Source organism: Engraulis encrasicolus, chromosome 22, assembly GCF_034702125.1.
Source record: "Engraulis encrasicolus isolate BLACKSEA-1 chromosome 22, IST_EnEncr_1.0, whole genome shotgun sequence".
Taxonomy (NCBI): domain Eukaryota; kingdom Metazoa; phylum Chordata; class Actinopteri; order Clupeiformes; family Engraulidae; genus Engraulis; species Engraulis encrasicolus.
Window position 1 is genome coordinate 26,142,451 of NC_085878.1, and position 23,511 is coordinate 26,165,961.

General features: G+C 43.6%; 2 protein-coding genes across 2 annotated transcripts in view; both read right to left on the minus strand.

Moving 5' to 3' along the window:
- pias1a (protein inhibitor of activated STAT, 1a) overlaps positions 1 to 8,605 on the minus strand; it is a 67,756-nt gene extending 59,151 nt beyond the window's left edge. Inside the window, exons 1-3 of the mRNA XM_063188043.1 lie at positions 8,552 to 8,605; positions 8,338 to 8,412; positions 7,995 to 8,062 (exon numbers count right to left, since the gene is read on the minus strand). Of these exons, the coding sequence (XP_063044113.1) occupies positions 7,995 to 8,062; positions 8,338 to 8,410 (141 nt within the window). The 5' untranslated portion in view covers positions 8,411 to 8,412; positions 8,552 to 8,605. The remainder of the gene's footprint in view (positions 1 to 7,994; positions 8,063 to 8,337; positions 8,413 to 8,551) is intronic.
- A 1,421-nt stretch (positions 8,606 to 10,026) lies between these two features.
- Positions 10,027 to 20,188, minus strand: LOC134438465 (SUN domain-containing protein 2-like). The gene is made up of 16 exons (XM_063188044.1): positions 20,105 to 20,188; positions 18,989 to 19,085; positions 18,664 to 18,755; positions 18,225 to 18,458; positions 16,289 to 16,423; positions 16,061 to 16,140; positions 14,513 to 14,626; positions 14,141 to 14,194; positions 13,495 to 13,538; positions 12,949 to 13,102; positions 12,182 to 12,403; positions 11,992 to 12,076; positions 11,577 to 11,698; positions 11,195 to 11,362; positions 10,715 to 10,810; positions 10,027 to 10,247 (listed from the first exon to the last, which is right to left on the minus strand). Exons 2-16 carry the CDS (start codon positions 19,081 to 19,083, stop codon positions 10,131 to 10,133), a joined length of 1,812 nt encoding a protein of 603 aa, XP_063044114.1. The 5' UTR covers positions 19,084 to 19,085; positions 20,105 to 20,188; the 3' UTR covers positions 10,027 to 10,130.
- Between the last annotated feature and the right edge of the window lie 3,323 nt (positions 20,189 to 23,511).

Genomic DNA, 23,511 nt, shown 5'->3' on the forward strand with positions numbered 1-23,511 from the left:
TGGAGAGGGAGAAAGAGAGAGAGAGAGAGAGAGAGAGAGAGAGAGAGACAGAGAAAGCGAGAAAGAGAGTGTGTATCAGGGCAGGAAGAGTCTCCTGTTTGACACACAGGGTAGACGACAAGCTTTGAACACAGACCAGACGACCCCACCTCCCCCTCCTCTTCCAACCTGCTCCACCAGGGATGCTAAGGTCTGTCTTCTTTACACACACACACCCCTCCTCATCTCATCTTCATATCCATCCATCCATCCTCCACACCCCCAAGCCCAGAGGGGGTGAGTGACCGAGCCATGGCAGGGGCTGAGGGAATGGTGGGGGGAGGGGGAGAAAGATGAATGCAGACGGTCTGCTTTGGGTCTGGTCTAGGTCTGCCCCCCCCCCGGGTGTGCTGAGCTGTTTAGCCTGTGGGCTGTTATCACGTCTGCCTTAATACCTGCTGCCTGAACCAGGTGTGTCCCACCCGCACACCATGCTGTCAGGTCCCACAGCCATTCGTGCCAGCCTCCGCAGGTTGTTATCAAAATACGGCCCGACTGACTTAAGTGTGTGTCTGTGTCTGTGTGTGTCTGTGTGTGTGTGTATGTGTGTATGAGTGTATGAGTGTGTGGGGGAGTGTGAGCGTGTTGTGGGCAACAGATTATGCAGCTGACGCTGATGTACACACCTGCAGCTTTTAAGCCAGGACCTGGATTTTAGTCTGCCCAACAACATATTGTATGCGCAAAAGAGACAGACAGACAGACAGACAGATACAAACACACAAAGAAGGAGCAGGGCATTTCCGTCATCGTGTTTTGTTCAGCAAGCCATCCTGAACACCATCTCAACATTCCCTGACATTCTGCGAAAAGCAAGCACGAGTGTCGACTACGACTCCATATTCATATTTATAAAGGTCACTCAATCCTATCACACGATTTGATCACCTGGCTCGCTCCCAAGTCTCCCTCGAGAGTAAACTGTTTTATGTGACTTTAGCTAGTAGTGTTGGCAGCGAGCCTGTAAAAACTCTTCCTCATGCATGAAGGATAAGCACGGTGGGGCACGAGGAACAGCAGCTACACAGAGATTTAGATAGAGGAGATGATGTTGGACGTTTTCACTGTCCATGTTCCACAGCACAATGAAGAGAACCTTACTGTCGTCAGCACACAGCAGATTATGGAGTTATCAAGCAAGTTATCTGGAATGGCTAGACATTTTCATCTTATCGGAGCCAGTTGGTAGTTTCTTCAAGCTGTTGGAATGCTTTCATTCAAGTATGTGCATCATCATTAGTGAATTCAGTAACTTATAATGAGTAAGTTAAGAAGACTCCACAAAAAAAAATTCAAAGCTGTATGATGTAGGTCAAACTAACACCAAAGAAAGAATTAACTTAGCATGTTATTTTTTGTCATAAAAATCATGATCGGCTTACAGATGCTCTTCAGCATGATTTTGTGAGCAGATGCTACAGTCACACAGACGTTGAGTAAGACAACTTAAGCTTCCACTACACCAGTCAGTCTTGACCAAACAAAGCACAAATCCAAGCGTCTAGCCTACTTCCTCAGAAAGTGTTGTTTTCCTGGGGCATTTAGGCAGAAACGCTTCTGGTTCCAGCAGTCTGAACGCAGTGGTTCAACATTACATCTTCCTCTGGCCTTCTCTTCCATCAAAGAAAGCGATACAACAACCCGTTTGTGACCTTCAATACTTTCACATCTCTCAGCGCTGCCCTAGCAAAGTGCGGTCGATTGAACTGTCGATGACAGGCACAGTTGTACATGATTACTGTTTACAAAAAACAGACAGCAGATTTCAGTGACGTCTGCTCTGTCACTCACTACCGTTGGATGCCCGTAATCATCACCCTCATCTCCTCGCCGCGGGTAACATTAGACTCAAGGTTATCAAGAACAAACTGAGCGATATCTTTATTTAAAACTCAAGGTTTCTTTCTCCGCACAATAGACTCTAGGATGGCACAGCAGCCCACTGTTAGAAACTCCCTCGTCACTCCTTTCAGAACCGTGTTGAATGACACGGCCAACTCTGAGGTACAGATCAAAGAAGAGTCAAAGAAGTGTCACAGTGTGTGGTGATGTGCAATGATTGACACAGAGTAACATCACAAAGTCTTTGGCTCAATGGAATGATGAAATTCAAATGTATTTTTCTGGTCCAGCTTCTACTACATCGATTTTATGTTAAAGTTAGCCATGACCATTTTTATCATCATTTAACCACTTCCTTTGAGTTTGTTTCCAGCGCTCACCTACTCCTAAATTGAATAGGCATGGCTTCCATGAAAAGATGGCCCAAACTAGATTTTGGTACCAATCTTAGTAACACATCAATATTGGTGAGATGAAACGCGTGTCGACTTATATCCAGCTCTCATTCTCATCTCCCCTTTTCACAGCCCCTGCCACCTGGGTGAATAGGTCACAGAGTCCATGGAGTCCACTGTAGCACGTAAGCCCTGGCAACGATACCAAAATAAACAGGAGCACTCAAGCTTTCTATGAATATTTTGATAGTATTCGCAGTCAGCATTCACCTTTTATTCCAAACAAATAATCACAAGTTGGTGAAAAGGTGTGCAGAGAGTAGACGTCAACAACTTAGACCAGCTGGTCCAGGGCATTTCGCCACCAATACACATCTCATGGTGGTCATAAGGGAGGTTATCAAAGACGTTCAAGACACAGACACACGTAGAAGGACAAAAACCACCACCTAGCAGCAGAGAGCATGGCGAACACTGGTTGGCAAATGGACTGTCCAAGCTTCCTCCTCCTCCGGTCTCTTTTTTCTTAAAATATTTTTTTTGGTCTTTTTTCTACTCCACTTGATGGGACAGTGCGATAGGTGGATGGGAAGCGAACTGGGAGAGAGACACGGCGGGGTCGGCAAAAGACCCGGGCCGTGAATCGAACCCGGCTCAGCCGCATGGCAGGCGAGTGCCCTACCGGTTGGCCACGACAGGGCCCCTCCTGTCTCTAAACACCAAAAACTCCAGCATTGAAAGGCTGCATGAACGTAATACACCATCTCTAAGGCAACCTGAATATAAAACCTTTTGACTTATTATTCTTTTTCTTCTTTCCATTTCCTCGACCTAGGGGGATCTCCAAAAGCCATGTTTTGGCTCGCCACAATTCAAATGCGCCCTGGCGTCTCAGCTTACCCGGCACAGTGGAAACATGAATAGAGATTTGCCCACCAAGGGCTCCGGCCTACACTCCTCCTCACACCTGTGGTAAAATTGAGCTTAACAAACATTCACATACATGCGCAGTGTGTGTGTGTGTGTGTGTGTGTGTGTGTGTGTGTGTGTGTGTGTGTGTGTGTGTGTGTGTGTGTGTGTGTGTGTGTGTGTGTGTGTGTGTGTGTGTGTGTGTGTGTGTCTCTAGCCAGGAGGCATAAAGAGAATAGATGACAGAAGATATGAGATGGGGAAAAAAGAGTGGAGACCCAAAGAGAAATACAAAAAGGGAAGAAAAAGAGAGGAACAATATGGGAAAAGAGGAGGAAAGATTAACAGAAATAGGTTCCCTTGCAAAGGTGTGCATGTCTCTGCAAAAGGTAAACACTAGCATACTGACTAATGCGAGCTCAGTGCAGACAGGGCTCGGCTGTGTGGAGGAGATGGGAGATCTTGGGGGTGTAAGGTGAAAGGTGTACAACAAAGAGCCAATCATTCTATACACACCATTTGCAATTGAAAAATCAACTGAGCAGTCAAAGCATCAGAAAAGCCAACTCAGCTGGGACTTAAGTCCATGACAGTTTACATTAACGTGGTATACAAATTCAAATTTCAATGTGCTACAGTGTGTGGGAATTGCATTTATCTGTTTGACATTGCAGTCATTCCGGTCCCCAAGGACATCCAGGCTTGAGGTTCCCACACTACTGGTAGAGGCATCAAGGCCAGACAAGGCAGCGCATCTCACCAGCTCATGATGAGAGCTCAGTGAGTTGAGTACCATACACGCCAGCCACACTACTGACAACTGTGTCAGAGAGACACAGAACACCAGCAGGGGCCTTGGCCTACATTTCCATTGCATTCACACACTAGCGAACGTTATTATTTTGGCTTTGGTCACGTCTGAGTCAAAAACGTTGCCTGTATGATGAATAATTTGGCACTGCTCATTAAAAAATAAAATGTAGGGGTTTCTGTTTTAATACCATCCTTCTGTGGTACTTCATAGACAGTCACAGTGTTCCCAACTCTCAACACATCGGCTTACACGGAGCACAACTGGTGTGTTTGGGCTTTCAATGGACAGTGGAGGATGGACGTAGCAGTGTGGGGCTGTAGTGAAACTTCGCTAGAGGTCCAGTGACATTGATGAATTTCAGAGCACCAAGTTTCACTTCCATGAAGAGAGATTCCAGTTGATAAATGATGAAAAAATGATGAAATAAAATTGACTGCTTCATAAATCACTGTTAGGTTGTAGCCTGTAGCGCAACTATGTTACTTCAGTTTGACATACCATGAATACCCTTAGGCAGAGCAATTGGCAACACAAGGACACAAAAAGAATGTGGCACACAATGCTCATTCTATGCATACCAGCCCTACAGAATGATAGTGAGAGGAACGGAAACACTGACACGTTTGACTTCTAGCAAATGCAACTCAAGGGCTTGGGATTTCATTTCCAGTTAAGACATACAGGATTTTTGTCACTTATTTCCCTGGAGATGCGCGAAACAATCAAGGCAGCTCAACACTGTCAGTCTGTCTCCCCTCATCATGCTCTCCTTCTGTTTTCATTCAAACCAGGCCAACAGGTGTATGCTAGGTAGGGATGCACGATGTCAAAAATTTCAGCCGATACCGATATCCGATTGTGATATTGCGGTTTTGGCCGATGACCGATATTAACCGATACCGATGTTTTTCTTTCTTTTTAAAAAAAAAAAGAGATGACAATGATGCAAACAATCAGAATTTTTGAATGTCGTCTTATTTCCAAAAACACTTTTTAACTCCCTGTGATAATCAGATAAAAAATAGAGACAAAATAGAAGACAAACAGTGAAAGTCATCGTCAAGTCCATTCTTTTAGAACCGTAACATATAAAAAAAAACATCGTCGTTAACATCGGCCCAGTTTTACCCATCAGACCGATGTCCGATGTGTTGAATATTGGCCGATATCGGCCGATACCGATACATCTGGCCGATACATCGTGCATCCCTAATGCTAGGCTAAGAGCAGGGGTAGGACATCTTGCTCGGTCAAGCGCGTAAGGTGGAAGTAGCCTGTTCTACACCAGCAACCTTTCTGTCAACTAGCCATCCTGTACCTGTTTAACCTGAATGTAACATGATGCTGCACTGATGCTTTGGACACTTCAGATTACAAAATGTAACAGTAAGCAGCATATCCAATTGATGCTCAAGATAAGAGAGATGTATAGAGAAAAATCAACATCATGAAACTGTTAAGACATGGTGTAGCGTTATAACGATAACCAGGCTAACTGTTTCAAGACTATAATGCTTAGTGGGCAATCATTGACAAGACAGTGGGACGCTAGCCGTAGCAGTGACACTGGACTGAACGGAGTATTAGGGATGCCTTACGCACTTGGGCTATTCGAAACTTCCACCAAATAATGCAGCACAGACAGCTTCAGCAGCACACACATGCCAGACATGCCACTGGCAAGCACAACACAAGTGTGGCCAATATATACGGTACCAAGGCAACATTTCAGGAAGAAAGAAAGGACAGACAGCCATCATAACATGGACACTGGCAAGCTGGTCCCAAAAAGGGACACTTATGATGATGATGATGGAGGTCCACTGATTCCCACTTAAGGCTACTTTATATGACTGCTGGCTGCTTGCAGTAACAACTTCAAATAATATCTTTGACTAACTGCACCTTTATGCAATGCAATGCAGACAATGTCCGCTACCACCATGAATCTTAATTCTAAGTGTACCCTAGCACCTAATATTTTACAGCTACTCTAATTTCCTCACACTGAGGGCTGATTATAAGGCAACCACTCGCCTCGCCCACCTGTGAGGTTGTGAAGAGTCCCTCTGTCTAAACCGGTCTAATTTGGGGGGACAGTCCACCCCTCAACAAGTCAAGACAAGCACCTGCTCCGCAGATCAGGTCAAAGTTTGAAGGGGGAGAACAAACTCTTCCCACGCTTTGAGACTGGTATTGGCAAGTCAACTTGAATTTATATAGTGCAGTATCACAACTATGCAGACGACTCAAAGCGCTTTACAAATAGGCCTACACACATTCCCATATTCACACACCAGCTCTGGAGGCTGCCGTACGATCATGACAGAACGATTATCTACACCAGTGTTTCTCAACCTTTTTTTAGGCGAGGCACCCTTTCAATTCATGAAAAATTTCAAGGCACCCCAAAACCAACAAGCTGTAACATGGTATCGCATCCGATACCACAAAAGCTTAGAAAAGTAACACATTTGGATACATCATTCGAAGTTGCAGCTGACTGGGGCGATCTATATTTAGTCTACTTTATTGTGCGTAAATGGCAGATGAAAGATTCCACTGACTAGCATTAACTTATCAATTTAGACAAATATGTATTCTATTACATAATTTATTTCTAAGCCACGTTTCCACGGCACCCCTGAGGGGGCCCCACGGCACCCCAGGGTGCCCCGGCACCCCTGTTGAGAAACACTGGTCTACACAACAGTGCAAGATTGTACCTAGTTCTAGACAATGCTTCCATATCGTTCAAGGGGCATCGAAATGTACTGGTGCTTGCCATGCGGGTAATAGATAGAAAAAAACAGGAGTTGAGCATAAAACCAATGCCAACCTGCTGACTAAGCCCTGTTTATATAACAAAGATATCTTGTCAAAACATTCTACCAACTGTCTTGGAACAATCAAACGGTCATCACAATCGCGAAAGTGTTAACTTATACATTGAAAATATGCACGGTCAGGTATTCAATATCAAAACAGTTCATATTAGGTGTCAGTAGGCTACTGGGCTGCAGTAGAACTACTAGCTTTCTCCTCATACGATACACATTCAAGGACCTTCTCACCACAACCGGCGATACATTGAAGAATCCAAACAACACGAAGTATAAGGATATTTATCAAAAAAATATAAACACGCCCGCTAGAAAGTGGTGTTAAGGGGAGAGTTTGTTCTCCCATGCAGCGAAATGCAAAAGACAAAAGTGGTCACTCCATCCGTTTGCTTGCCAGAAGGTTCGAGACATGTCTCGAGATTCGCGAATAACACAGCGCGTGAATTGATACAGCATGTTAGATTATCGTAATGTCATGAGCACAAAAGTGCGGTACATTCCTAGTGACAACAGGGAAACCCACAGGTGTTCGCTTGCTTGTGGTTCGGAGAGAAGGCAGTGCACAAACCACTTCTGGAGAAGCGTTGAAAACGTAGGAGTGGACAGCGGTTGTGTTTATCACAGTTGTCTGGTAGTAACCTGTCGGCGACAGAGCTCGCCTTCCTTCACATTCATACCACACTGCATACACATAAAGATATGCACATGTAAACGTCGTTCGGTGCATAATATCAGCTTCTCTATAAAATGTAATGTTAAAAAGTAGCTCGCTAACCTAGCTGTGGATGAATACTGAGAGAGCGCACATAACAAAAAAGTATTTGAAGAACACTCGTTCCAGTATGTCTGCTAAATAACGAACCAACAAAAGCAAGGACTGCCATATATTTGGACCCTTTTCTCAAATTAGGAAGACAACACAACTAAGCATCAACAATAATACGATTTAGGCTTCCAACGCTCGTTAGCATCGAGCTAAGAAATCATATTATGGTAAATATCAGAACTTTACGGGCCTCTTTGAACACAACATCACCAGAATGTGACAACTACACACTCTTAGAGGGTTAATAAACACGTTCATGAAGGGTATAGACTCCACTAAGACCCGAAAACCTGTAATCTTGATAAAATATCAGGGCTGCATTTTACCTTCAGTTCCGCACTCTCCGCCATCTTGTAACTCCTAGCGCAGGCGTGGTGTAGTCTCGTCACATGGGCTGGAAGCGCGATAGGACAGAAAGGGACCGTTCAAAAACACAAATTGAGGTAAAAGCAAACTTAAACACAATTTTGCAAAAACAGAACGCCACATTATGCCGCGCTGCTGCGAGATCCCAAATCATTAACTTCTTGTAATCTTCCGAACACGTGTTAATGTGGTATGTCAATGCAACAATTACATTTTAAAAAATCATAAGCAATATTCTTACATGTAAAGACGATTTTACATAAAATGCATCATCTACACTGCAAAAAAATGTTGATACATTACCTTCATTCTGATGTCTGCCTTGCATTGCAAAACGTTCCCTGCCAGTGCTGTTATATTTATGCATTGCCTCCATGCCTTTGTGAAGAAACCACATGGCAGCATTCAAGAAAATATAAAACTAGCTAACATTTAAGTCATAGGCCTACTGGGCTTACAATCCATGAAGATCTTTCACAGAGCTTGTGCTAATGCTTTCATTTCTAGATATACTCACCCCTTCTCTCCCCCACTCTTTTTTAATAACTCTCAAGCAAGCATCTTAATCAGCATCACGGTATCCAGACTATCAAACTGTGCACAGAGATCAGAGACGGATATATTATGGGGTTAACACTGCCTCCTAGCGGCATCTTTCAGTGTTACCGGTAATCTTAAAAATATAGAGCTAGTGTTTTATAAAACAGGACAAAATTAACTCAAATGTCAGCACTGAGCATCACATTTCACAACACCTAGCAACTAAATAGTTTCAGCGAATACTGTTCAGGCAAGCCATTGAAAGCCCACTGCCAATCGAGATGTTGTGCATGCAGTTTTGCTCAGCTTTTACATTCTTCCTTTGTGCACATGTATTTATTTATTTATTCATTTAATAAGGAGAAAGTCTCATAGCAAATCCACCCCTGCAGTTGGGCTGGAGTGCCAAGGCTTTCCTCCATGGTTTTAATGAGCTCTGCCCTAGTGTATATAACAGGATATAATAGCACACCTTATCACCTACCATGCCAGGAAAAAAGAAACTCCTGAATGGTGGCTGGTCTTGCAGAGAATATATATATTCTGATGAAGCCAGTGCTAAACCACAGCAGACTCACTCTAGGAAATGTGTTTTGTTTCAAGGTGGCAGTGTACCATACTGCACAGCCTACATTCGACCATCTGCTTACACAATGCTGTGCACTCTATCCAAAAATTGAGAGTAAGTAGCCTACGTGAGGTGTATTTTAAGAACCCAGTTTGGCACAATGGAAGAAGAGTCCATTTTGTGTGTCCGCAGGCAGCTCACACCGGGATGTTACCACCATAATAACCAGAGATATTCTGACAAGATAATACGTCCAATACTATTTCTCAAGATAAATCGCCATGCCTCACTTATATGCGAAACTGGCTCCCAACCTCCAATATGCTTAATAATGGCACTATTATCTGTAAGGGTGAAGTCATTATACATGCCATTGGATTTCCATGAAGAGTAGGCCTACCAGGGCCACTGGGGTCCAACTACCTGATTGCAGAAAAGCATATCGCCATGTCATTTAGTGAATGAACAATTATAAAGGTGCATTGTGTAATATTTTTTGCCGTTTCTTTCCAGAAGTCATGCTGTCCATTCACAAATGCTACCTTTTTCACAAACACTTCCCACAAACCATCAAATTCTAAGTATTCATTATGACTGGGGGGGGGGGGGTCGCTTTTCATACATGAAAAGGTGGATCTTCTCCATGTCCGCCATTTTGAATTTCCAGAAATAGATATGTGTAGCTGCAAAACTTATTGTACTTGGATCATAAATAGTTTATCATTTAGTAAATATACATGAAAAAATAATGAAATTTGGCAATAGGCAACAGTTTCAATGGGCAGCATAGTTGCAATACCTACTCTGGCCACCGTCCTGCACAGTGCACCTTTAAAGACACAATGTCATGACAACTAAATACAAATGACCAACTTGTGCTTGGGTGAAAAAGAAAACTTTCACTTTATTTTTTTAAGGAAATAATGCAACTCTGTGATGAAAATAAAGTCTCTGAGGATGCTGTGTGCAGGTGTGTGTCTATCTCATCTCAGTCGGCTGGTGTGTGCCCATGAACCCTGATTCTGTAGACACAGGTGTACGTAGGATTGCCCCAGTTACTGAGGACCCTCAACTGCACTGCGTGATACACATCCTTCGCAGAGTCCTGAGAAAGAGAGAGGGAGAGGAAAGGGGGGTTGGGAAAAATAGGATTATTGTGAGTGAAAATATGTCACACATGTCAAAGATGTTAAATGTAGTGAAGGGGTAAAAAAAGGAGCAACAAGCAATGTTTCAGACAACAATGGCTCCTTACAAAATTAGGTCATGTGTCAACATCGACTCTGAGATTTCAACTGTTTCAACTGACTTTTCAACTAACTTTAATAAATGTCATTAAAATGTTAGACATGTGGTCTCTGCAAATGTGCAGGACCTTCAGTGAGTGAATCCGTATGGCCATACTAGTTTTAAGGCACATTGGGTTACAGCAGTGTTTCTCAAAGTGGGGCGCAAGCCCCAAAGTGGGGGGCTCGGAAGCATCCAGACACTCCGAAGGGGGGAATAATGAGAAAAGTTTGAGAACCACTGGGTTACAGTAATCTAATGAGCCAAAGTCTCCAGGCTTCTCACCGGTAGCTGGAAGGTCTGGATGGGTTGGCCCTCGGAGTCGTATGTGAATCTACCCAGTATGTCACCTTCCTCCTGCTCATCAATGCCTCTCAAGCCCTGTAGGAGGAGATGCATTAAAACACATGACACAGTGCACACACACACCATTTCAAATGCCTCTCTGCCATGTTATGTTAAGCTTGTTAAGTATCTGATAGGGATGTCAACACTTAATCCCAGACGCAGGTGAAATGGATATGACAAACTGTGTGTAAGGAGGAGTGTGAAGAGTGGGAAAATTTCAATCACCTTTGGATTTTTAGATTTAATCTTTGTTTTTGGGCAGAAACATTGAGATTTGGGGGGGGGAATGCTGCTGATCAAGTGATTGTAAATTGATAATGTCAATCAACTAACAATTAAGGAGTCTAATGAGTCAGCCGATGTCTCCTGTTGTGTTGTGTGGTCATGTGTGTTGGTAAAATGTGATGTGTGACTCACATAAACGACAAAGTCCCGGGGTGCGCTGTCGATGCGTCCGGTGGGGGACAGGCTCCTGGGGATGTGCTCTAAGCTGACATGGGTGACACGCACGGAGAGGGACAGGGCAATGGTGACAAAACCCTCACTGCCTTTAAACGCCCAACACTTCCCAGGATGGACCTCAGGCTGATGTATGGACACACACACACACACACACACACACACACACACACACACACACACACACACACACACACACACACACACACACACACAAATTCATTTGAGGTGTTGCCTATGGTTGAGAGAGAGAGAGAGAGAGAGAGAGAGAGAGAGAGAGAGAGAGAAAGAGAGAGCGTGTGCATGCATGTGTGTGTGTGTTCATACACAGGTGTGTTACCTGTATAACAGTGCGTGGACTCTCTGAGCCATCACAGCGCCACAGTGGTATTCCAAACAGGCTGGTACAGGAGGGTCTGGTCTGGTGTGTCTCTGAACACCTGGACTCAATCACACGTGCCCCTACACACACGCACACACACACAAACACACACACACACACACACACACACACACACACACACACACACACACACACACACACACACACACATATGTCTATACGCATACAGTAGTGCAGGTGATCTTAAAGGTGATACTCAGATGTACCCCCCCTCCCCCAACACACACACACACACACACACACACAACATACACACACATGCACTCACAAATAAGAATAAACACACACACAACATACACACACATGCACTCACAAATAAGAATAAACACACACAAACGAAAGCCTTCCTTACCCAGTGACTCCATAGCGTAGTCAGCCATTCCAGTTCCATCCTCTTTATAAAGACTCGATACTCTCTGAACAATTTCATGAACATCCTGTTGGCCACACACATTCACGCACACACAAGTCACCCACATGTAACCCTTTCAACACTTTTCACATCGCTGAAGACCTTCCTCCGCATAAGCACCGCGCCTTACCTTGACCGTGATGTAACCAAGTCCTTCCCTCTGCAGGACCTCCGCCACGATGCCCCAGACGTGGTCCTGTCTGCCATGTTCCTCTTCAGGAAGACCCTGAAGCAGCCTCTCCTCAAGGACCTCCAACGCTCCTTGCAGATCACGGTGGAGAACAGTGGCGTCACGCTGTCCAAACTGCGCCCTGAGTTGATGCTTCAGCCAGTCAGTGAGCTCCTTCTTCATCTGATCATTGGACACAGAAAGGGAACGATTTATTACCCATTCCGTATGATGAGCAGTGTTGCCAGATTGGACAGTTTCCCACCCAATTGGGCTTATTAGGATGGCCGTCTGTGGGTAAAAAAAAAGGGTAAAGGGGCATTTGGGCGGGTTTTTCCTGCAGATTTAGGGCCAAAGAACTCAATAGAATTTAGTTCAAATTGGGCAGGATGCTTCCAGGTGGGTTTTGAGCATTTTTTTTAGGCTGGACATCATCTGTCTCATCTGGCAACCCTGAGGGTGAGATCCAGGGCTGGACATGAACGTTTTGGCTCACTGGCCACTGTGGCATGTGGTATCATTGAGCCAAATAGTAGCTGTTGGTACAATTCAGTTTTTTGTACCATTCAGTTCAATGATGCGGGCTAAATGTACTGATATTACCAAGAGAAGGGCTGGAAGAACGGGAGAAATGCAACACTCAATTATTTATCTCAATGGGAGGTGTAAAATGAGCATATTTCCAAAAAAACTGGTGGACGGTTCATATAAGAGAATAAGAATGATACCTCTGCATAGATAGCGTTGCTGTCTTCTTGTTTTGCGATGTGCTGCCGAATGTAGTGGTGGTCTTCTCTGAGGTGGGATAGCCTGTTCTTCAGTTCAGCAATGTTCTCAGACATCACTGTGATCTGTCCAGTCACTTCAGTCTGCAGGTAGTTACTGAGGAGGAAAAGGTCACATAAGGGTTAGCAGAACATCAAATGATACAAAATGGATGGTAACTCAAGACACGTTCGAAACTTCAAATGATATAATATAGAATATAAAATATCCTTTTATTAAGTACAATGAAATTGAGCAGGCCTTGTTCAGTGAAACAATAACCAACTAAGAAGATAAAAGATGCTTTTAAAGTACACAAAAACCTCTCTCACACACATCCACACACCCACGTACGTGCATAGAAATCTCACACACACACACCCACACAGGCATCACAACCATACAAATACAGTTATAAAACTATACTTTGGTACCATCATTTATAATTATACTGTGCATACTCACTCACACATGAACACACTCATGGCCATGGGGACAATAACACTTACTTTTTTGCCACGTCATTTAGGATTGCCATGTCTGTTTGCAGACGCTTGGAAGACAACAAAACAAGAGAAATCCATTCATCGTTATTAATCCTGAATTCTTCACATCACTATGTTTGAATTATTCCCATCACTTCATGTGCATTTTGAACATATTGCTACTGCTACTGTATTTAGGATAGAATGCCAGCACTCCACACTATGCTTGACATTTGTTAAATCAATTCACAGCACATTTTGTGTTAGAGCTACTACGTACACATACTGTGACTCATTTGAGAGATTAAACTACGAATAAGCTATTTGAGGATGCAAATGGTGTGTTTCTATGTGCTTCAGTTCAAAGGATAAGGCTAAACAAAGGCTGTTTTTTTTTTAATGAAATGGGATTTAGTGACTTTTACGTTTGCTAAATCACTAGATTTTGACTTTTTGAGTTTATGATTTTTTTCGTTATTACATCGTAACCAAAATCAGACATACTTTAAGGTGTGTTGGAGCATCTAGTTCCGCCTAATATAGAAAACACATGGAAATGTATTGGTCGGGATTCCGTATGCAAAACATGGGACTCAAAGCGTATTAGCGTGTTTTTGGCAGTGATTGTGTAAAGTGAGAGTCTGTGGCAATGCTTGGTAGAGAGCCTCACCTCAGACGCGTGCTGATGTTTCCTCCCATTCTTCTTCAGGAGATTAATGTCTCGCTACATACAGAAGGGCAGACAAATAAACATGTAAATAAATATGTAAAAAAAAAAATATATATATATATATATATATATATATATATATATATATATATATATACACATTATATATATTAGACATTTTTCTATGCAATTGTGCATGGGTGTGTGGGTCTCTGTTCACCCAAACACACACACACGCACACTTGCACACATCATGCAGCCCTCTCTTGCATACACACACACACTCACTCGGGCACACACACACACACACACACACACACACACACACACACACACACACACACACACACACACACACACACACACACACACCTTGGCATCGTCCAACTCTCTGGTCCAGGTCTCCATCCATCTGGCGTTTTCTTGGTTGATGCGTTCCACGAGTTCCTCACGCAGGGCTCTGAGGTCAGCCGCCACCTTTGGGTCCTACAGTACACACACACACACACACACACACACACACACACACACACACACACACACACACACACACACACACACACACACAAGTGACAGGCTTTACTTTCTATACTCATGGCATCGTTCATTCTTCTAAATGTTCTAAATAAGATATCTTACATGTTTTAAATAGACATCTTACTGTTCTAAATACGTAGATATCTTACATGTTCTAAATAGATATCTTACTTGGTACATGGTGTACTTATGAGTGAGACGTATCCAGTTGTATTGCACTACTGTCATGTAGCATATATGGTACACATTTTACATGTGCAGAGTGGCAAAAAAGGGCATCATGTTGTATTCTAAAACAGTGGTTCCCAACCTATGTGTCGGGACCCATCTTATGGGTCGCCAAAGATCCACAGAGGGTCGTGGAGCCCTCTTGATTTCAAGGGGTTCAATTTTAAATATATATAGCCCATGTTGAATAAATTACAAAACTTTTAGTAATATATGTGTAACAGTACAATTCTGCATCCAATAATATTTCTATGTGTGTTCTATTTTTCCATGATATTTGTATTTATTTGTGTTTTGTTAATTATGTTCACAATGTGGTGTTGTATTGTTCTGCTACGGTTGTACTATGGGAGTTATTGGACCGTTATTGATTAGGGTTCCCTTTTGGAATTTTAAGGAGGGGGGACGTTTAGATAGGGGGACCTGCCGGAACCGGCAAGTCAGTTTACCTCAGGAATTGTTTGAGATGTAAGTTGTGGTCAGCCGAAAATAAAGAATCAACTCGAACTGTAACCCGTGTCTCCTCGCCTCGTCTGAACTGGAGTGTCTTATGGTTGGTAACCAACTTTTAAGGGTTACATATGCATAGAAGCAAGCACGTGCTACATTAAACATTTATATTGTATTCGACCAAAGACAAACTGAGGAATAAAATAACTAAAAAGAGTTTTTATAGGAAACAGAGGGCATCTTGTGACTCCCTCTCGTGCGGGCGCTCACATGGTTGGGTCATCAAAGCTTACCATACTAAAACATGGGTCACTGAAGAAAAGGGTTGGGAACCACTGTTCTACTGTATAACCTGATGCTGCCTTCAATTTGCAGCAATTCCAAGGAAAATACTTTATGTGCTTGTTATCACCCATGAAGCATTTAAAATAATTGGTATTTGTACAGTGTCAAGATTTCCACAATATAAATTAGTTTGATTATTTGCTACATTGTCTGTGGATCCAATATGAAGAAGAGATCGTGGTAAAGATTTACGTTATTGGTATGTTATAAAATAATGAAATGATTCTATGCTATTTACTTATGCTCAGTCACGTGTGGAATTGGTGGTATGCATCGACTACTGTCTCTGGCCCAGTTATGGCTGTTATTCGGTGGGCTATTTTTTTATTTTCGTTTGAAAACTACTTGGTGTGTACTTACCATGTCAAACTTCTGTGCGATGTGAGTAGATTCAGCATTCAGTTTATGAGAAGAGGGAGCGGGAAAGCGACACCAAAATCCTTAACAGAGAGAGAGAGAGAGAGAGAGGGAGCAGTCAAGTAGAGATAATATGACAGACCAGTAACATTAGCCAGAAAGGGCAAGGGCAGAGGAGCTGAATGTACAGGATTGTAGATGCTGCATGTTATTATCTATGATCTGACTCACCAGTACAAGTAGTCAGAAAGGTCAAAGCCAGAAGAGTCAGTGCAGTGTTTCTAAAGCTCTTGCTGATGAGCAACAGCACTCCCTTCAGGAGGTCAAGGAAGGTGCAGCGAGCCAGGTGGAGACCAGCAGCCAGCTCTGAGGTAATGCACGCACGCACGCACGCACACACACACACACACACACACACACACAAACAAACACACACATAAGGGAGGGTACAGTAAGTTGACTACTACGGCATTTGGAGTTGGATTCATGGTGATGATGATGAGGAGGAGGAGGAGGAGGAGGATGAAGGTGATGATGCTGCTGCTGATGATGATGATGACCACCACCTTCAGCTGAACCTGTCCAAGACAGAGCTCCTGGTGATCCCAGCTAAAGAGTCACTCTGTCACAACATCAACCTCAAGATAGGCTCCACCATTGTGACCCCAAACAAAGTCGGCAAAAACCTTAGCATCATGATTTACGACGAGCTGTCATGCTACAACTACGTCAAGTGAGTCACCCGGACCTGCCGATTCCAGATGTCCAACATGCAGAAAATCAGATCCATGCTGACCCAATATTCTACACAACGACTGGTTCAGGCCGCAGTTCTGTCCCACGTTGACTACTGCAACTCACTCCTGGCAGGTCTACCTGCTTGTGCGCTAAAACCACTGCAGATGGTCCAGAATGTGGTGGCACGTTTGTGTCAGTTGTCCCAGTCAAGACTGTTCTCTGTTGCTGTTCCCCAGTGGTGGAACGGTCTCCTAGAGGCAGCAAGACTAAGCACATCCTTTGCAGTCTTCAAGAAGCAAGTAAAGACTCTCCTTTCGTGAGTATCTACTACACTAATGCTTGAGCTGCCCTAGCCGCAGGCCAGTCTCTTGACATGATGTGTATGTGTGTGTGTGCGTGTGTACTACACTTTCCTTAAAAAAAATACAATTAAAAATAAAATAAAAACCTGCACATGCTATTCTGCATTTTTCCTGTGCACTTGTATCTGCTAGGGATGTTGGCTATGATTATGTCCACGTTTGTAAGTCGCTTTGGTTATGAAGAGTCTGCCAAATGCAATGTAATGTCATGTAATGTAATGATGATGATGATGATGAAGATGATGGTGTGAGGATGATATGGACCAATGTCATAAAATGTGGTGTAGTGATCAGCAAGAACATAGTCGAGTAACCTATGTGATTGATGCTGAGAAATTCACACACACACACACACACACACACACACACACATAGGTGGAACTTAAAACATTTCCCCACCAGTCACTGTGGCAGGTAGATTCTAAAATCTACCAGTCACTCACAATTTTGACCAGTCACCATTGTTACCAGTTCATATTCAACCGTTCCAAACATTGCAATGCGAAGTAAGATCATTTTCTGATCAATACTTTTGTTTCAGAGGTCATAAATTCAGTTATTGTGATGCCTATAACTCTTTTCATTACCAATTTCCTTAAAACTTTGATATTGGATGCTGCGTATAATTCAGCATTAACCCGGGCGCCTGTAGAAAAATGTCACCAGTCAAGGTGACTGGTGGGTTGACATATTTCACCCGCCAAAGGCCAAATTCAGGTGGACGGGTGCTGATTTCCATCCCTGACACACACACACACACGCGCACACACACAGCGCTGGTGGTTCCTGTTAGGCTCCTGTTCATCTTCCTCTCCCATAAACACACTTTGTCTCGCTCTCTCACATACAGTACATACACGCACGCATGCACACACACACACAAACACACACACACTCACCACTGCCCTGGTTCTTATTGGGCCACCAGTCCCTCTTCCTCTCCCTTAAACACACACAATCTAATTAACACACATACACACACACAAGCATGCACACATACTGTATGCACACACACACACACACACACACACACACACACACACACACACACACACACACACACTAACCACTGTCCTGGTGTTGGTTCTTATTGGGCTGCCTGCTCCTCCTCCTCCAGGTGTGATCCAGCTCCTCAGCGGACGAGTACCCAGAGGTGGACTGCTCCAGCCGGGAGGGGGACCGAGGGGACACGGGGGTCACAATCCCAGAGGACACGGAGGGCCCACAGGGGGACACAGCAGAGGGGGGTCTGGAGGCATCTGAGGATGTCCGAAGAGTCGCCCTCAGGGCATCGGCCACACCTGAAGCAGAATTAGTGGGTGAGCACACACTGCAGCTTAGTGCAAAAAAGTGTGTGTATTATATACGGTATGTAGCAAGTGTTCAATGTCACTGTGTGTGTGTGTGTGTGTGTACAGTAGCCTATCTTAACTAATTAAAGATATCACAAAAAAGTCAGCGCATTATATGTGTCAATGGGCGTGTGTGTGTGTGTGTGTGTCTTACCACTGAAGTCCACTGAGTCCTCAGGGCTGAAAGACGTGGAAGACCAGGAACCGTGGGACTGAGCCCTCCTCCTCCTGTGTGTATGTCCATTTCTGTGTGTGTGTGTGTGTGTGTGTGTGTGTGTGTGTGTGTGTGTGTGTGTGTGTGTGTGTGTGTGTGTGTGTGTGTGTCAGAGAGCGAGAGAGAGATAGAGAGAGAGAAGAAGAAATGGGTAGAATTATTTATTTATGTGACGACATAACACAAGCCCGCGTAGGCCTGCATATCCACAACCTCACAGTAGCTCACCCACCCACAATTAAGTCTACAGTAGCCTACTACACACCTGACACGACTCTCTCTGTACTTGTCCTCTTCGCTTATTTCACCATCATTGCGGTAATAACCGCTCGTCAGTAATCTATGACTTCGCCGGGACATTGCTGGAGAGAGAGAGAGAGAGAGAGAGAGAGAGAGAGAGAGAGAGAGAGAGAGAGAGAGAGAGAGAGAGAGAGAGATGCAACACAAAGAGGCGGAGAGAGTGGTGTGTTAGTAGCCTACAAATGCCTGGCATGATCCTTATCTGGCCTAAGTTCAAATATCCCTCCAGAACAACAGAATGGCCATGCAACCCAAAAATATTCCTATTCCCCCAGTGGCCACTTCGTTTACCACCAAAAAACACCATAAGAAAGTGTGATAACACTTTACTTAAAGCCCATTCTATAGTGCATTATGAACATATTAATGATGAATCAGGCTATGACACACATCATAATTAGTCACAATGCATTATGGCTACACTCATAATGCTTCATGATGTATTATATCAACAGTTATAACTGTAGGCTACATCTAGCTTATTATGCATTATAAATACAATTTATATTTTTGTATAGGGCCTACTTTATATTTTATACACTATTTATTTATTTATATTTATTATGAGGCAGTATAAGCTAGATGTAGGCCTATAGGCTAGTTATAACTGTTGATATAATACACCATGAAGCATTGTGAGCCATACGTAGCCATAATGTAGCCATAATGCATTGTGACTAATTATGATGCGCATTATAATTCATTATAAATAGGCATACGCTCATAGTGCAATATAGCCTATGGGCTTTGTACCGTAGGCTAAGTGTTACCGAGTGTTGTTGGATGTTATGGCTTAAGAATAACGTTACAGCCAGAACGGTCACTTTTTTTAGGCCCACGTTCCTCACTGTAGCCTAAATGAGCCGAAGCCAGTGAATCTCAGTGTGAAAGAATAATATTAAAATAACTGACAACATTTTTCTCAAGCTAAAAACTGAAAACGAGTCAAAATGACCCGAACCCAGATAAACAAACACCAGTCAATCGAAATCAACCAATCAAAAATGAATTAATCAATCAACTAACTAACCACAGGATAAAAAAAACCCTACCATTTCAGTGGAGTAAATTGGTCGCTTACCTTCGCAGTCTGATGCAAAAACATATCTGATTATTAGTGAGAATGGCTGCGGTTTTTATAGCGTCTACTATTGTTGCGTCTTCCGACTGACGCTAACGAACTTAGCTGAAGATTCTGTTTGCGCTTCCAGTAGGCCTAAACATTCCATGATGTTACTACCACTGTGACGTCTTCGAATCAAAAGTATCGTTCATGGACGCTTTCCAATTAGTCCTATGGCGTCGCATGAATTTCAAATTTCCTCCAACTTTAAAACCAAAGTGGTCGAGAAAGATGTTTGTGTTTCCTTGCGCCAGAATGTTTGTAAGACTAGGCTACATAAGGCCTACACTTGTGATTATGGCGATTCAGTGTTATGTGGGAAAACTCTTGCTAATCAATACTTTAAAATATAGCTGCAAGCAGCAATGCGGGGCCAAGCAGTAAACTTGCCAGAGTCGGCACGGCAACAGAAGGAACTGCAGCGCCCCCTTTGGTCCAAATCTCGCCAATGTTGGTGTGCATTCCTTGGACGAGAGTGTGATCACGTAAACCAAGTTTAGTTTGAATCCGTTGAAGAGCTGCCGAGATATGAGCTCACTTCCTGTTACCCGTTGGTGCCGCTAGAGAGCTTGGGGTCTGGATTTTTTTGTGAGAGGTCATGGGATGGACTAGAATGTGTGCAAAAAATCCTTACAGAAATTGACTAACGGTTGCTGAGATATGACCTCACTTCCTGTTTTGCCACCTTTATGACAATTTTGATTGGCTGTCACCGGCAAACGACAAGAGGTGTTCAAAATTCTTTCCTCTCCCCCCTCCTTCTCCCTCCCTCCTTCCCTCTCTGTCCCTCTCCCTCTCCATCTCCCCCCTCCCTCTCCCTCTCCCTCTGTCTGTCTGTGTGTGTGTGAGGGGGGGGTTGCAGGGGCTGGGGCAGTGGGGCTTTGGTTGACACTAGACCCCCTGCCGAGAATGGTGTCAGTGAACGTGCGCAGGGGAGGGAAAGGGGACAGAGAGATGAGAAAAAATCCCTCCATTCTTTCCACAATTTGGAATGGCTGCTGTGAGCTGATAGTTTTTTCAATCGTTACGAAAATCCATACCTGGGTGCAACATAGTGTGAAGATGACCTGTGTACCAATATTTTGAAAATTGGGAGTACGGTTCAAAAGCTACAGGCAAAAATGTAGCTAAAATTTTGACCTGCTGGTGGCGCTACAGAGTTTGAGCTGGGGATCTGATTTTTTTTTGTGGTAGGTCATGGGATGGACTACTATGTGTGTACAAAATCCCTGCCCAATTCGACAAACGGTTGCTGAGATATGACCTCACTTCCTGTTTCGCCACGTTTACGACAATTTTGATTGGCTCTCACGGCTAAACGATAAAAGATATCCAATATTCCTGAAGACCCCATGTGTAGCTCAGTCCAGAGATACTATATACCCAATTTCGGGTGAATTGGTCAAAAATTGCGGGAAAATTAACATTTTTATTGAATTTTACAAAATTCAAAATGGCGGGAAAACTATCCTGGCGGAAAATGACGTCATATGGTGCGTTGGATTCGTCTTGACTCAAGGATTCCAGGGATACCAAGTTTATGAAAATTGGCCCAGCGGTTCAAAAGTTACAAGCAGAAATGTACCTGCAACTTTGACCTGCTGGTGGCGCTAGAGCGTTGGGGCTGGGGTCCTATAAATTGCTGTGGGTAATGCTGAGACTGCCCCGAATGTGTGTGCCAATTTACAGCATTTTCCTGCCTACGGTTCTATGGGCTGCCATAGACTTGCAGAGGGATAGGAATGGTGACTAGAGAATAATAATAATAATAATAATAATGAAGAAAACCTACTAACTCTATAGGGGCCTTCGCCAGCTTCGCTGCTTGGCCCCTAAAAACACCATCACCGTTTCCCAAAGACTTTGAGCATCTGCTCCTTGTAGATTACAAAATTAGTGCACAGAGCAAGTAGGCAGTTAAAGGAATAGTCCACACAGTTTGTCCAAGTATTAAACATGAATATTTAATACTTTTCACCCAGAATTGACGGTAGAAAATGTGCACCAGACAACTACCCAAATAAATCTGGCTCAATAGGCCCATCTGGTGGCCACAATGTAAACAGACAGTCAGCTGTGTATCAATACCTTTCACATTTACATAGTAAGCCTACAATGAGAGCTGCAAAGAGATTGAACCATGCATGAGATCTAAAGACTACCCAATCTCTGACCCTCTCTCAAACACACACACACACACACACACACACTGTGTGTTGATTCACATTTACACGTTTATTAAGTTAACATATGGCGTGATGGTGGACAACTAAACTCAATAAGCTCAAATAACTGCAGGCCTATTTACCAGGACAAAATGTGGTGTTTTGATGTTTGAATTTGGTATGGAAATATCAGATAGTGTAAAACCAAAACTAAATTCTAGGCTATAGGCCTACAGTATATTGAAATGGCTTTTTCAAGTCAGCTTTTATTGTCACTTTCTTCATATGCACAAGATACAAGGGAAATGAAATTCCGTTTTCTCTCTATACCATGCCAGGACTAGACATATACAAGACTGACATTTTACAGACTGACATAAAGTGCGAGACATGACAGATAACAGTGATGGACTGGTAACAATAAGTGGACAATAATAAATGCAGTACAAATAAACATTTAACATTTAACATCAACATTTAACATTGAACATGTAAACAGAAGATAACATTTTTATGTAGACATTACAATATAGAAATAATAACAGTGACAGCAGCAATAGTGTGTGTATGTTCCAGGACTGAGGTAGTGCAGGTAAGGTGCAGTCCCTGGTACAGTGTGTGTGTGTGTGTGTGTGTGTGTGTGTGTGTGTGTGTGTGTGTGTGTGTGTGTGTGTGTGTGTGTGTGTGTGTGTGTGTGTTTTGTAGTGTGTGTGTGTGTGTGTGTGTGTGTGTGTGTGTGTGTGTGTGTGTGTGTGTGTGTGTGTGTGTGTGTGAGGGGTGTGTGTGTGAGAGAGAGAGAGAGAGAGAGAGAGAGAGAGAGAGAGAGAGAGAGAGAGAGAGAGAGAGAGAAAGAGAAAGAGAGAAAGAGAGATAGTCTTAGCTTCCTGTCTGCCTGATGGCTGGAGCAGACCGTGTAGGGAGGGGTTGGAGGGGGTTCAGCATTCTGATGGCCTGGTGGATGAAGGTGTTCGCTAGCCGGGTGATTCTGGACCGTAGGCTCCCGTACCTCTTTCCCGAGGGCAGGAGACGGATCAGGTTGTGTGCTGGGTGGGTCTCATCCCTCACAATTGTGAGGGCTTTGCGGATGAGGCGGCTGGAGTAGATGTCTTGCAGGGAGGGGAAAGGTGTCTTGATGATTCTCCCAGCTGTGTTCACTATACGTTGCAAGGCTTTCCTGTTGTAGTCAGTGCAGCTCCCGCC